Consider the following 16,245-nt stretch of genomic DNA (forward strand, 5'->3'; position numbering starts at 1 on the left):
ACAATATAAACGAATCGCTGCTATGATAAAAACACGTAGAAAAAACCGTCGCATTCACCAAATTTTAGACTCTTCCATTATAACCGGACAGGACCGGCTTCACGGCGCATGTCGTTGGTTAAAATTATAGGAAAGAAAAGAGGAAATATAAAGAAGCAGTGTCGAAAGTAGCATTTATAGACACAAAAGGCACCAACTTTTTAATAAAAATCTACTTGCATTTGAATTTTGATTGTTTTTTTGCACATTCTCTTCGCATCTAGTGAAATATTTCCAAATTAGTCTTCTTCTGTTTTTTATCGGTTTTCTATTCAGGCGTAGACAAAATGGTGACGCCTCTGTGGCCGTGATTACTTTACAGTTTTTTTAAGGTCAGTAGAACTGGCAGGTTTGAATAAAAATGCGTTTAATGAAGTGTTTCGACGATTTTGTCTCTTTAATTATTATAAAGAGAGACGACGAGAGTGCGACGCGGCCGGACGCTACCGGAATACCATTAAAAACTTTCTACATTACCCACTGTCCATTCTATCAGCCGGACATTATTATATTTACAGACGATTAATGAAATATTTCGAATTAGAAATATTTGAATCGATTTTTCGAAATACGTTTCGTATTAGCAGAAATCGAAATCTCGCATCGAGGCTATCGGCAAATCATTTATCATTTTCGTGTCGATACGAAGAAATAAAAATAGAATTATAAGGAAAGTAATTGTTGCTGTTTTTTTTTTACTTTCTTTGGATCTAAAGATTTAAAATTGGAAAGTTGATATGTCTTATTTTAACTTTTTCAACTCTTCCAAATAATAATTACCGCCCATTATAAATAAAATTTCAAGGTTAGGAAATTCGAGATACTCGCTAGGGGTATAAATGGGTTGTCAATTTCAGAGTAAATTTCAGCCTTAAATGTATGAAAAGTTGTGATGAAAAATCACTTAATGTCTCTTTAAATACAATCGTCGAATCAAATTCACCTTTTAAAATCGATTGTTTGTCCTTTAGAAATCGAAAAGTTTTTAGAAAATCCTCGTATATCGAAAATTATACGAAGTATTGTGATAAAGTTGATAGACGTGGGAATTAGAATCAACTCGAATCAGTATAATTATAAATTATAATAAAATTAATTAATTCATTATTCTATTCATGAGAATCGATATTAATTAGTATCAAAACAGAAAGAAAGGTTTTAAAAATAATTATTTACTCGGCGTCTACCCACAGTGTGAAAACTAAAAACTTTTTCAGCTATTACGAGAAATATTTTAATAAAATCTGAATCTATGGATACGAATATTTATACAAGTGAAAATTAAACTTGTTTATACGGGAAATTTTACCAATTTGTTTTCTTCTTTAGTCGTCTGGTTTGTGTCAAGTATTCTCGAAATTTCTTTAACCAAAAAAAAAATGAAAATAATGTTTAGATTTAATAGTTTATCCTCGGTATACATATGTTCTATCGGTCGGTTGTTGTTTTAAAACCGATTCACAGCTATGATACTCAAGAGCCCGAAGTGGTGGTAAAAGCATCTCCGATGTAAATCTCGTGACGTCACTTCGAGTATAAGAGGTAAAACTCTGTGATAGCGACCGAGTATTTAGTGAACGATTTCCACGTCCTTCGGTCACACCAGGTCAAAGCTCTTCTTTTATAGATAGAGACAGAAACTGATTCTTCGAAATAAAAGTGTTACCGGGTTGGGTACGTTTGACCTACTCTTGGATTACGCGTAGGTAAGTACCAAGTTCTTTCATCTACCACCGAGGATTTTCTATTTTCTTTTACTTACTAGTGGATTATTATTTACGGCGGATCTCCCGATTTTATTTATTTATTTTTTTATCTAATATAGTGTTATACAGGGTGTTTTTTTTCTTTTTATATGAGGACTGTGATAATCAGTGATTATTCATAAGATGGAGGTGAATTTTTACAGTGTAATGTGCGTTCGCGAATTAAAATTCAAAAATTATTAAATTTTGATGCACACGTCATTAAACATTAATAAATATTTAAATAATGTTCATTTTTTTATTTTAATTCTAAAAATTAAATTTAAACAACTTTAATTTTAATAATGCCTCGTATAATATTTGTCGCGTTATTTGAAAAAACTTGAGGGGGGCGAATTTCGATTTTTTATTAGAATTGTCATCACCCGAAATCAATTTAAATAATTAATTTAATATTTAATATATCGTATCTCCCTTATAAATTAAAATAAACACTGTATATTTTATATATATTATTTTAACGGTGAAATTGAAATGGGTGATTTGAGAAACGTTACAAAATGGAGGAATAACGAGTTTCAAACTAAACGAATGATGAAAAACCGGTATAAAAATATAACAGTATCTCGAAATAATTAAACCTTCACATCGTAATAAAAAAAATAATAAATTTTAAACAATATAATTATCGATTATAAAAAAAAATTATCACGATAAATGATAAAGAAAACTTGAATCTTCGATAAACTAATAACTTTTAATTGTTTGTAGTACAAGGTGTGATAAAAAATTTACTTGATAAAATCGCGATTCAAAATAATTTTTTCTACTTTTGGATAATTTTTTTTTATTTATTCCTAATTATCAACTAATTTCGACTCATGAATCGTTAAACATAAACAAATATCAATATTTTTGACTGTTGATAGTATTAGATCAACGAGGTTAAAAATGATTAAATTCAAACTGCACGCGCGATGTTTGTTTAGGTGAGTTTACTTGAAATTTTGGGTTTCTAATGTAATTAGAACTGCGAAATTGCTTAAAAAGTTTTGGAAAATGAAACAGCAGATCAGCACCAAACAACCAAAGTATGTTTCCGCGATATGAGATGTGAAATCGAATGTAAAGAAAAGGAATCAAACAATCAGTGAATCCTTGACCTCAACCGACATCAAACAAACCATACCAAGTAAACTTATCGAGCTTACGACTTGACCATAGCATTCTAGCTGATATTTCATGAATTGTTTAAGAAAGTAACTGTTTCTGAGTGTCAAAGAAAGGATAAAAATTATACCGATGATGAAAAAGCGGTTAGAAAAATTGTCTTTTAACAAAAAGTTGATCAGTTTTCGTGTCTATTTTCAAAATTCAATAACTTTTCCTATTTTTTCCACAGTCATTTATCATCTTTCTCAATTCCTTCAGTTGGTGTCCCCTCTTCGTGTCCCACCAGGTATTTCTTGTTTATTGTTGTCTTTAGTCTTCGTTTTTTATTAAATCTCGCTTAGTTTTTCTATTTCCTCAAACAATACGTTCATTTTGTTTTCGGAATTCGCCATCAAGTCAATATCCAACTAAAACAATCGCTCGGAACATCGTTGAACTTTCTAGGACAATGGGAAGTGTTGTGCTACATTTTCGATACCCCCGTATACTATAAATCAAAATCGTAGGAACAGTAATCGCTAACGGATTGTTAACAGTATATCTAATAGCGAAAATCCGTAATCTATTAGTGTTAATAACTGTTTATATATTTTACATGCTCACGTTTTTTTTACACCTGTTGCACTTTTCGATAATAAATCAACTGTAATTGTTATTAACATTTTTTTCATAAATTATTATCGGATGCTGAATATAAAATATTTTTTCAAAATATGGCGTTCATATATATACAAGATCAGTATAAAAATTGTGGCAGTGGAGTAGCTAAAAAATTCTTCGGATCCCGATGAATCTTATACTTTTTGACATATTTTGACCTCCATATTATTTTTGAATATATTTTTTTCAAATTTCTACCTTGTGAGACCTTTTAAAGTGCGAGGTACTGGATGAGAACCCACTCCTAGTTAAGGCTCGTTCTACCTTCAAAAATCTTCTAATTAACAAATTTTTTGACCTAAATTTCACTAAAAATACGAGGTGCGGTGAAAAATATTGTGAATTATTTAAACGACGTCCATTTTTGAAATATGTACGTCATCTCAATAAATTATGATCAACTTTACCACTCGTATACAATTTACTAAAACAAATGACAGTGATGCAGAAAATTCGTATTTGACAAATAGAAATCGTTGTATATTGATTTAGAAAATGATTTTGCTACGACCTTGACCCACTTACATTAAAAACCCAAGGGGCGTTTATTATTTTAACCGGTTTTTTTATAGGAATTGTTTACAATATTTCATGGCAAATGTAATTATTTTTATATATCACTACGTATATATCGTTGACGATTATTTAATCGCAAAAAATCGAGAAAACGTTTACGAAAAATGAAAATATTTAAATTGAAACTAACGAACTGTTTTAAGAAAAAATAAATCAAGACATTAAGACGAGAAACAATTTTGAAAAATTAAAAATTTTCTATTCATCTTCATTGATAAAAAACGACCGAATAATCCACTAAAATCTTTTTTTTTTTATACTGTACTGTAAAATCGACTTTACAGTACTAATTTGAGTCCGTAAAATCCTTGATTTCATATTTTAATATAATTAATCGATTAGATATTCTTGACTCGGCTTTTTTCGTCGCCTCGTCCATAAAAATCTACCTCGTATCGTACTAAATCGCATCCCTGGTATGCCGGACAAAATTTAGACGATTCTTGTGATATTAAATTGATATTGAAGTGCGGAACATACGAGGGTCAATCGAAAAGTCAACTAAATCCCGATACTGTCAGTATGAATCACCGTGAAATGATTTTAAATTAATTATTAAATAGAAACGTGCGTATATTGTGTTCCAGGTTAAAAGATGAGACTGTACTTTTTGGGCACAGTTTTGTGCTTATTCCTGTGGCGGTGCGCAGCGAATCCAATAATCACAATAACGGCGGACGATGATACGAAATTTTCGACAACTCAGTCAACCGAATTAGATAAAAAAATAGAAACGGATGGAATAAAGCGAGAAGAAACTTTGGGAGTGTTTGAAACACAAGCGGATACTTCGAAAATTGAACCCGAACGAGTCGTAGAAATCGATACCGAATCTAAAGTAGCAGTCGATACAACGATTAATAACGAAATCGGTGGAAATAAAGCGGTAGAACATAAAGTTTCGTTAAAAAAAGTTAAATCTAAGGGCAAGGTAATGATTTAGAAGGTTTTTTTTCATTATTTCATATTAAATTTTTATTAAGTAATGTCAAATAAAAGTACAATTGTCTTTATTAGGTTAAAGGACGTCAATCGGGAGACGATGATGATGATGACGACGACGATGACGACGACGACGATCTAGATCTAGGACTTGGTGACGATGACGACGACGACGACGACGACGATGATGACAGTCCAGCGAACGATGATGACGACGATGATGACGACGACGACGATTATTTTGGAGGATTTTTAGATGATATTTTAGGAGGTGAGTACAACGAAACGTTATTATCAAAATTTTTCAATATTAATTGTGAATTCCAGGAGATGACGATGATGATGACGACGACGACGACGATGATGACGATGATGAAAAACCGGTATCTCAACCAATCGAACCGCCGGTTGTTGAACAATCCCCAGTAGAACCCGCCGAACCGTCGACACCGATCGAAACCAGTCCCGGCGATCAATTAGATACCCAAGAAGTAGATGCCGAAGATGCGGAACTTTCAAGCACCGGTACGAACGATCCAGTACAAGACACAGATCCGGTAGTTGTAGTAAAAGAGCCAACGGCAGTGGATCAGGTTGAAAATTCCGTGGAACCGATCGTAGTTCAACCGGTACCGGCTACTGATAATGACGATGACGATGACGACGACGACGACGATGATGATGATGACGATGACGTATTATCGGATTTAGCCGGTGACGATGATGACGACGACGACGACGACGACGACGATGACGACGATGATGACGACGACGATGAAACCGGTATAGAAGACGTCATCGAAGCGAAGAGATCACGTGAGTCCAAAAAATTAAAGCATACTAAGAAGGCGAAAAAAGCTAGGAAACACCACCGTTACCATAAAGTTGCTAACAAAGTGAGATAGGTAGTGGGGTAGATAGAGAGAGACTGTTTATTTATTCTTCTTTTCTTTAAAAACGACTGTTGTACAAACGAGGCTTTTTTATATTGAAATTTGTAATTATTAATATCGAATAACCTCGATTCTATCGCTTCGAAATTATATCAATTTTTTTTATCGAATTTTCTGTATAATAAACAACCTTTTTTAATACGGAACCTCAATTACACGTAGACTGTAGTATTTATTCTATTTATAAATTATTTATTTATTTATTTAAAAAAAAAACAAAATGCTTGTCGCATTATTCTAGGTATATGTCACAATTTACGTGACCTTTTTTTAATTAAAAAAAAAAAGTCTATTGTATCAACACTGTACCTACAATTTGATTTTAAATAGATCGTATTTTTGTGAAAGAAAAAAATGTGTTTTATTTTCGTATTTTCGTTTCCCTAATTTCTTCTAGTTTTTTTACTATTTTTATTTCAACATTTTGTGACATCTATCTAGCTAATGCATTACGTCATCATTAACAGCATGCCACTTCAATTCAATTTTCATTTCCTATCGTTCTTTTAAAATATTTACTCGATTCGAGGGTAAGGTAAGTTTTCATTTTATTCATAATTCAAAACGAAAAGACGCCGAAAATAACTGAAACGATAAAATTCGAGTACGGTTAAATTATTTAGAGCCGGTATTGGTGAAATAACGATAATTTTGAGATGCGAGAAACTAAAAAATTGTGTATTTATCGTAGCTTATTTATAACCCTGTATAAATATTTTATTGGTATTATGACATTACTAACTAAATGACATTATTGACTTGGACTTTTCGACATCACTCTATAGTACTAAATTAAATACGATGAAAAACGTGTTTAATATAAAAATTTCGATACGCCATTGATACGAAACGACCTCCGGTATCTTCGGAAGAACAAGGTCAATAGGTGACACACTTGCTTTCAACTGTTCGGAAGACGTGGATGACCTACTTGATGAGCTATTTCCCGGTCGCATTCCACGGACTTTATTTTGTTGGAAATTTTAGAAATTTTTACATTTTTTAAATACGCGGAAATGATATAACTATTTATCGTTAAAAACTGCTCAATATTTGTCGAAAAATCAAAGGTAGACGACTTGTACGAGGGTTGTTTAAAAATGTTTTCGCCCCAATAAAGAAACAAGACAAATCGATGCACAATTTTCAAATTTTCACCGCGATTGTCAAACTGGAAGTGGTTCAGTGACATCAAGTAGTGATCTTGACGGGTCAGGGTCAAACTTTCTACCACCTGCGATGTCTCTCGAATTACTAATAATAAATAAAAATGAACGCCATGGGCGACCCGTGATCCGAATAAGGTCGAGGACATTCTCGACAGCGGCAGAACGTCGGGGTTGAATAAATCGTATTTTCATCACGAAATAAGAAAAAAAATTTATTTTGATTCGATATAAATCATATTTCGACCGATATCGTTTTCCCTCCAAATTAATTTTAATTAATTATTTAAATAGTTTGTGTAATACCAAGTCAAAGTATTAGTTACGAGACGCTCTGTATATTTAGTTTTTTAAATGGATGAAAATTTTGTAGGATCTTTATCAGGAGCTCAACCGAAGATGCCGGCGATTTACATATCGAAATACAATAAATTCGTGGATAATATCATAGAAAGAATAAATAAAATTTTGGGAAAATCCTACGATCCTGTTCGAGTCAAATTACAATCATTAGATAATAAATCGAAAAATACGAAAAAAACCACCAAGAAAACCGACAAAAAAAAATCGAATAAAGTTAAAAAAACGAAAGGGAAAAAGAAGAAGAATCATTCGAGAAATGGTACGAAGAAGAATGACGAAGAAAAGATGACAAACAAAATGGGAGAATTTACGGTACAAAGGGCAAATCAAATTGAAATCGAAGAACCAAAACTCATCGGTGAGTATAATATACAGGGTGTCCCACGACGAGTTAAAATTATCTGTATAAGTCGACCGTAACTTTGTTATTTTAAATGGAACACCTTGTATATTAAAACATTTTTGAAATCTACGTAAAATTTTAGTATACTTTTATCTAAAAACTTTTTTCGAAAAATGCGTACTTTTTGAGTTATTAATTTTTTTGTTAAAAATTATTATAAATTATAAATTATTTTTTTACAAGGACAACCTTAAAATATGAAAATAGTTTTTGTTCGGTTGCTTTTAGCAAGGTAAGAATCTATGTTGAAAAATTTTTCATTTTATACAGGGTGTGTATAAAAAGTGTTCAGGTCAGCTCTAAAAATTTACAGAAAGCATTTAATATCTGGATAACGGTAAGGTTTAGGTATACATGAATTTGCCTTATTTTTTATCCCAGAATGCATTAAAATAGAAAAAACCGGGTGGTTCTATTTGAAGAAATGAAAAAATTTCATATTTATGAAGTTAAACTTTGAACACTTTTTATACACACCCTGTATAAAATGGGAAATTTTTAAACATAGATTCAAATACTTCTGACTTTGCTAAAAACAACCGAACACAAACCATTTTCATATCTTCAAGGGTGTCTTCGTAAAAAAATAATTTATAAGGGTCTGCAATTTTTTACAAAAAAATTTATAACTCAAAAAGTACGCATTTTTCGAAAAAAGTTTTTAGACAAAAATATACTAAACTTTTACGTAGATTTCAAAAATGTATTAATATACAGGGTGTTCCATTTAAAATAACAAAGTTACAGTCGACTTTTGGTAGAACCGGAAGTCGGCCATCTTTGAAAATATTTTAATTAAAAAGATCGTTTTCGAAAACCCAAACGTTGAAATTTTCATGATTTTACTAAAAGTATTTTGCTATATACAGATTGTTTTAACTCGTCGTGGAACACCCTGTGTATATATATACAGAGTATCAATAAAAAATTTATTTTACAGAAAGCGAAACAAGAGAACCGGCATTCGTTTTAGTTTCGAAAGTAGGATCGGAGAATTTCATCAAGAACGTTTCGTTGACGTCGTCCCCCCTCAGAGCGAATCCCAAACGACCGATTAAAACCAAAACGAAAACTAACAATAAAAATAAAACTACGAATAAAAACAAAACGAAAAGCGATAATAATAAAAAGAGTAAACCGACAGTTAGAGCTACCTTATTTGGATTGAGCACCATCAGAAGAGATTCGGACGTTATGGTAAACATACAATCGGATCATACAACCGTTAAAACTAACTTCGTTTTGGGACCGCTGACACTCAGAGTTGAAAGAGAGGTAAGAAAAAATAGTTATTTTCACAGCTTGGTTCTTTGGTCGGTCAAAAGTGACCAAAATCAACTTTAAACTTTGTCCAATGAGTCGGTACAACGATGTACCAATTATCTACAATATTTTGGAACTGATTGGTGGATTTTTGAAACTGTTTCGTCAAGACAAAGTCCCGTGTCATAAAACAATGTCAAACGATGGGAAAATTTCATGATTTGGGTTTTGAATTGCTCCAAAAGTGGGTTCTCAAGAGGAAGCTCCCTGAGAAATTATGCCCAGAGGACGACCGATCGTACACACCAACCTGAAGACCAAGACAACCTTCTAAATAAATTAAGATCGTACGGTTTGTCATCTTTACTTATCGATGGACACATCTCGGAAAGGTTTGAACCTCTAACATCAAAAATCTACTCAAAAAAACTGCAAATTCGACCTATAACTTCGCCGACGATAGCAACGAAGACCCAGGCTGCTTTTTTTACAAGGAAAACAGACACGATAACCGATTTAGCCAAGGAAACTTTACAAAAACTTGGAACAAAAAGCTATATAACTTCCAGGCCTCTATAAGGCCCAGATTCGTCCATTTTTTGAATATTTCGCGTACATTTGGAGCCCGATTCCTAAGCATTCTCTGAAGATGCTCGACTCGATACATAAGAGAGCAGTTCAACTTATAAACGATCCAGAGTTGACCAAAAACTTGAAGTACATAGAGCATAGAGTTGTCTAACATAATCCCACCTAGTATAGTTTTTTCAAGACCTCATCGACAAGCAGACGTGTCTTATTGACACCAAGTTCATCTGCAGACGCTAGGAACGAATTGCAAGCAACCAAGAAGCGTTTTTCCCGAGTACTACAACCTACAGAAGTTCAAGATCAATATCTACATGGTACCACTCAAATATGATAGGATTCACCCTCTTTTGGTTGCTTTTTTCATAAAAAAAAAACCTGGAGTACAATCAGTGAATCGTATGGTTAAACGAGGACGTGGAAGGTGAATTTGATTAATTGCAATTTACGATTATCAAAAATGATTAAAATTTTGTTAAAACGAATCATTTTTTGAACGAATGGTACCGATATTTCAATTTTGTGTATTTTAGGTGGGAAAAGGTGCTAGGAGGGAATTGAAAAGCGCTACAGCGACAACGGCTGAAATGTACGGAAGATTGAATTTGAGAATAGCCCACGGAGGTACTGCTAACTTACATTCGATACGGGTACTTCAACCGAAACAGGTGAGGGTGGATAGTGCCGATAATCACGATAAAACTAAAGAATATATTTGGAAGAGGAGTGCCCATATCGCGACTTTGGTATCGGAAAAACTCTCGGCCGTAGCTAGGTCCATGTTGAAGCAAAAAAGTTTTGATTAAACTTGGGATAAGGACTGAAATTTAAGTGATGTACAGAACTTTACTAAATCCAATTTGAAGGTAATATAAAAGAAATTGATCTCAAAAATTGCTTAGGAAAATTTCACTATTGAAATATCTCTATCTACAGAGTGGTCCGAAATTATCGAACTAAACGTATCTAACTACACATATGCAAATAAATAAGTGCAAAACACGTAATTCAAATATTTATAATATTGTAGTGAAATGTGTGGAATAAACGTTTTTTTATATATAAAACTAATTTTTAAGTAATTAATTTTGAATAAGGTATCGGCGAGTTGTCTAGTTCATTAAAAAATATGATAAAATGGAATTTAGGTGAAGTTCTGTATATCGATTTGTGGAATTATTGACGTTTTTCTTATTTCGAGTGATCCGTCAATTTAATATTTCGTATTAATTTAATATCTAATTTATTTAAAATTATTTATTATTTATTTATATATTCTTAATATAATTGTAGTTTTTAAAATTCTTTTTATTTTATAAAATTTTTATATTGATTCCACTCGCTAATACAAAAAAAATAAATTTAATTTAATATCGTATTGGAAATGGAAGAATTGTTAATTACGTCGTGAATTATAAATAATTTAAAGTTTGAAAGCTCACCCTATATCAGGTATCAACAGCTTATTCTTCTTCATGTTCCTTTTTCTATTTGGTTATCACTATTTATCAATAGCACTAACCGAACCGCGGTGGTTGCGTTTCCACATTTATCACTGACATTAAGGCATACATCACATAATCATCCCCATAGCACTGACTTGTTAGTCCACTACGTTAGAGCAACCTCAAGCCAGTACTTGTCGTTTCTAGGGAACTAATTTTTCGAAAAAAATTAGCTTAACCCAACAGCCTCGTCCTCGTAGTCAAAGAAAATCTTACCGGAGTGCTCGAAAAGTCATTTGAGAGATAATCGCGTCAACATCAACAAAATCGGACATCCTGTATAATTAAAATATATCAACTAGATGTTGAATTTCGAATCTTTTATTTTTTTTTATATACTGTTAAAGTAATTAATCAAAAAATTAGTTATTAATACGAAGAAATTAAAAATAAAACAATTTCGAACGAAAATTGATAAAAATTATGTGAGATAAAAAATTTTGAATAATTCTGCGATTAAAAAATCTAATTTTGAAGATATCTTGTTGAACGGTGTCTCCCAAATTTGCGAACTGTTCTGAGTAATCCGGGAAATGTATTAAACGATTAAAAATTGATTAAATTGAAATGAATAAAAAGATTTTCTAAAAACTGCGAATCCTTATTGTACCCGAGGATAATCACGTGATCAACAATTATTCATTCCACACAAAAATTATATGAAAACAATCTGCTGCTCCTGCTGCCGCTTTTTCTTCGTCTCCGCTATCGACTTCTGCTCCTCCGAAGCTACACACTCTGATAGACCCTAATTTAAATTGATAATAATTTTCGAATTTAACCTAACGACATCTATGGAATTTAATTCAAATATTTTCAAAATCTTTGTTGAATATTTTCAATTTTGTGATCGATTATTTTTTATTCAAAACCTACTTCGTTATTGCAAAAACAGTATATGCAATTCTATGAATAAAATTTCATATCATTAAATATTTTAAAATTTAATTATATCATGATTTTTCTGTCTCTAATTGAATATTTTTTTTATTTATTGTGAAAAGAAATATTTTCAAATGTTTTTTTATGAATTTCTATTAATTTTTTAAAAAAATCTGCCCTATAATTCGACTCTAATCGCACCAGGACACCAGGTAAGGGAATCGGGAAACATCGACGATGCTGTAAAGTAAAAATTACCAGGCACGCTCGTGAAGTAACAAAAATAGTAAATTTCATCAAAATTAAAGAAAAAAAATTGAATTTATTGTTTAAAAACTATTTTTTCAATATATTCCCAACGCCCCATAAAACTGAAAATTATTTTTTGTACTTACGAATGTTTCGATATATTCACATGAAATAATTCATAAAATTTTTAATCAAATTGTTGAAAAATTTATAAAATTTTGTAAAATTCTAATAAAATTGAATAGAAACGTCGAAAAAGTTGAAATAATTGTTTTACTATTTTTGTTAATCACCTCAACAACCACCTACCTTTACGCAACCGCAACCGAATTAAAACGCACTTTGAAACCTGCAAGAGAAAAAGAAGAGAAGAGATAAAGAAGCTAATCTCATTTTTTTCGATAGAAATTAAAGAAACAATTAAGAAGACGAAGAATATTCACGTCAAACAATTGATTTTCATAAGAACAAAAAAATAAGGATCGTTTCTTGATAAAAAAACGAACTGTATATGAAACTCTCAAATTTAATACCAAATAAGATAAACCCTTATTATTTTCAAATAAAAAAAACGCCATTTTGAAAATGGTTTTTCACAAAGTAAATATTGATTACACCCTGTAGATATTCTATGAATTGCAGATGAAAAATACTAAATGTAACGTTTTAATTATAAAAAAGAAGATTGATATAAATAAATATATTTATATTCATTTAATTAAAAAAGTTTTTTCACTTTTTACCCACATATAATAAATAGACATTATTTTGAAAAAGAAAAGTAAAACTAAATGAGTTTTAGTTTTAAATAAATTTGAAATGAAGAAGCAATATTATTAACTTTAGGTACAATTTTAAAAATCCAATTTTCACTAATTATCACAACACAAAACACTTTCACAGACACATTTTGAATAAAATAAAAACTTTACATGGAGACGAACGCCATCACTTGTTCCCCGAATCGCACTAACTATTGGCAGACTTGTAGACAGACGACGCTCAGCAACTAGTCACGTGATCAATGAACATAAGACGGCCGATCGAATCGAATCATTTATAATAAATAATTATTTAATACAATTATTTTCAATTGATTAATAGTTTTTAGAATAATTCATTTAAAATATCTTTAATATATTACGGCAGCATCCACTATTAACGTTAACATAAAATTTGTAAGGGATAAACAAACAATAAGATAGAGCGTCGCCATTATGGAAAATGATAAAAATTATTTTTTTATTTATTACATTGAAATACTAAAGCTGTATATAGTATAATCAGTATTTACATATACAGAATGTTTATTATACACTGTATTGTAAGAAAAGCTAAAATAAATAGTGATGTGTTCGGAGGAATGTATAAAGTTAGGTTATTGTTGATATGCCAGAGGCGGCGTTACTAAATTTTAAGGAAGGATTTTATTTTATTTATAGATAAATTTAGAGCAGAAAATCACGTGACAAAAAAATGTATAACAAACGGAAATCATTTAGATTCAACATTTTTTCAATTATTGCGTATTTTCAATAGTGATTTATCAAAAATTAAAATAACTATACATAATATTATGAATTTTTTGCCATTTTCTCTGTATTTATTCAACGATTCTTATTAAAAAACTAAAAACCAAAAATATACATGATATTAAAAAAGTCTCTATCGTAGGTCTTCAAAGATAATAATTCTTTTATAAAGCTACATTTACTTTGGAATAGAATAAAGACCGAAACTAGTGGTAATGAATAGACGCCATATTGTCGACTTGTTTCTAAATAAATCTATTAATTAGTACTAATCAGTTTTTATTCGTCGACCTTATATTGAAAAAAAAACGCGTGTTTATTTACAGAGTTCAAATTGTTTTTATTGGAACTTGTAGATTTTGATGATGAAATTTCGCTGTTTGATCGCAATAGTTACCTCGTATATAAATGTTGCCCATTCTCGCAACGTCACTCATCAGTACAATATGACGTCAAATTCATACAGTACAGCATCACGTAAATTCGCCTTAAAATGTCGAATGTCACTCTTGTCAACACTAAAATTATTAACCAACAAAAAAATCATTAAAAATGGCTGCTATACTGAGAGTAAAGAGATGTTTAGACGAAAATCCATTAGACACGTTGATTTTAGAATGTAAAAAAAGAAAAATTGAAAACAACAAACAAGTAATAACAACAACAAAAGACGACGAAGTCGAAACAACCGTACTAAAATTTGCTGGTACCATCAACAAAGGCGATAACGTATTTACACATATAAAAGAAAAATTATTACCGGATTCCGATGAATTAAAAGCTAATTTTAAAAAACATTCGGTAAATTTAAAAGATAAATTGAGAATAGAACATCAAGAAGCTTCAAAGAATAGTCGTTACAAGATAGTCAATTACCATAGGGCTTCCCAAGTAGGTGCAACCGAAAAAGTAAATGAAGAAGTAACAATACTTGATGTAGAGACTGATTTGAACGAAAACAGCGCCGAAATTGCCAACAAAAACAATGACAAGGGAAACGAATATGTGTACGACTTGTATTACACAGATTCCAATAATTTCGGTGAAACAGACATAGAAGAATACGTCAGTATTTATCCTTTAAACGACCCGCTCCTAGTGAGATCTATCAAGGACGATTTGGAAGGATCAAACAGTGATGAGGATAGCGAAGATTCCAATGCCGAAAACTATTGGAGGAACGATTACCCGGACGAAGACGACATGGAATCTGTAAACGAAGACGATATGGTCGAAGCTATGAACAAGGTAGACCTCGACGATTTATTATCCAGTGATTACGAAGAAGACTTGTACAGTGCAGGAAGTGATTCAGAATATGAAGACGCTTTGGGCTACGATGACGTAAATACTTTAGGTAAAAGATTTGCGGCGTTTAAAGCTAAACACAGAATTCTCCTTGATCCCGATAGTATTGATAATTTTTATTCGGATAAAGATGAATGTAATTATTAAAAATCGTTTATTATTGTTTTTTTTATATTGATGTTTTGTCTCTTTTCAAAAAATGTTTCATTCAAGTGAAATAAAGTTTACTCTAATGTGTTTGTTTCATTTTTAATGGTTCATGGTTCGTACTTAAAAATTCGAAATAAAATCGACAAGTTAAAAACATAATTTATTGAATCTAGTGGATCTACATGGCCTCAGGAATGTTCCTGTATAATTTGAAAAACATCCAATATTTTCCTAACAAACCAGAACATCCCCATAAATTTAAATAAAAGATAATCGCATGAAAACAATGGTTGGTTGTAGTATCAAGTCGAGGCTTATATAACCTCACTTTTCTTCTTCTCGTTTGTATTTAGAAAGGTCTCAACGACCAGGGTACATGGTGGTATTATTTGTTTTTTTTTTACTTTGTAATTGCCTAAAGTAAGTATAGCTTTTGAATAAAAAGAAAAAAATAATATTTACTATTAACAGTGTAGGAGATTTAACAGTAGAATAACAAAAAACAAATTTTATAAGGTGCAAAGACACATTTTTGCGATTCTGCTAAAGTTTTTGTTTTTCCCATATCAAAAATGAGTAGAATAATTGAAAATCACTGACATTTTATAATTAAAACTATTATTTGATTTCTAATTGTTTCGGGGACATTCAATGATTTTAGACTTTTCACCTTCATAAATTTATTGAAAATTAAACTTTTTAATTACCGCAAATTAAACTAATAAAATTTAAAAATATTTCGTTGAAATCACTTATATTACTTTCCTTACAATCCGGTATTACTGGT

At 31.1% G+C, this 16,245-nt stretch overlaps 2 protein-coding genes across 2 annotated transcripts; both read left to right on the plus strand.

The window, feature by feature from the left end:
• Positions 1-1,603: 1,603 nt before the first annotated feature.
• LOC130895881 (uncharacterized) lies at positions 1,604-10,730 on the plus strand. Its single transcript, XM_057803475.1, has 7 exons — positions 1,604-1,745; positions 4,742-5,085; positions 5,172-5,367; positions 5,424-5,912; positions 7,589-7,936; positions 8,922-9,256; positions 10,366-10,730. Exons 2-7 carry the CDS (start codon positions 4,750-4,752, stop codon positions 10,636-10,638), a joined length of 1,977 nt encoding a protein of 658 aa, XP_057659458.1. The 5' UTR covers positions 1,604-1,745; positions 4,742-4,749; the 3' UTR covers positions 10,639-10,730.
• A 3,786-nt stretch (positions 10,731-14,516) lies between these two features.
• On the plus strand, positions 14,517-15,544 carry LOC130895894 (probable RNA polymerase II nuclear localization protein SLC7A6OS). The gene has a single exon (XM_057803491.1). The coding sequence runs from the start codon at positions 14,553-14,555 to the stop codon at positions 15,453-15,455; it is 903 nt and encodes a 300-aa protein (XP_057659474.1). The 5' UTR covers positions 14,517-14,552; the 3' UTR covers positions 15,456-15,544.
• Positions 15,545-16,245: the final 701 nt, after the last annotated feature.

This window comes from Diorhabda carinulata, chromosome 6 (genome assembly GCF_026250575.1).
Source record: "Diorhabda carinulata isolate Delta chromosome 6, icDioCari1.1, whole genome shotgun sequence".
Classification (NCBI taxonomy): Eukaryota; Metazoa; Arthropoda; class Insecta; order Coleoptera; family Chrysomelidae; genus Diorhabda; species Diorhabda carinulata.

Bases quoted from the DNA above. Each gene is read 5' to 3' on its own strand.
- LOC130895881 (XM_057803475.1), top strand. From the start codon at position 4,750: ATGAGACTGTACTTTTTGGGCACAGTTTTGTGCTTATTCCTGTGGCGG. The intron at 5,086-5,171 runs GTAATGATTTAG...TGTCTTTATTAG, and splicing joins AAGTTAAATCTAAGGGCAAG to GTTAAAGGACGTCAATCGGG. The intron at 7,937-8,921 runs GTGAGTATAATA...TTTATTTTACAG, and splicing joins CGAAGAACCAAAACTCATCG to AAAGCGAAACAAGAGAACCG.
- LOC130895894 (XM_057803491.1), top strand. From the start codon at position 14,553: ATGGCTGCTATACTGAGAGTAAAGAGATGTTTAGACGAAAATCCATTA.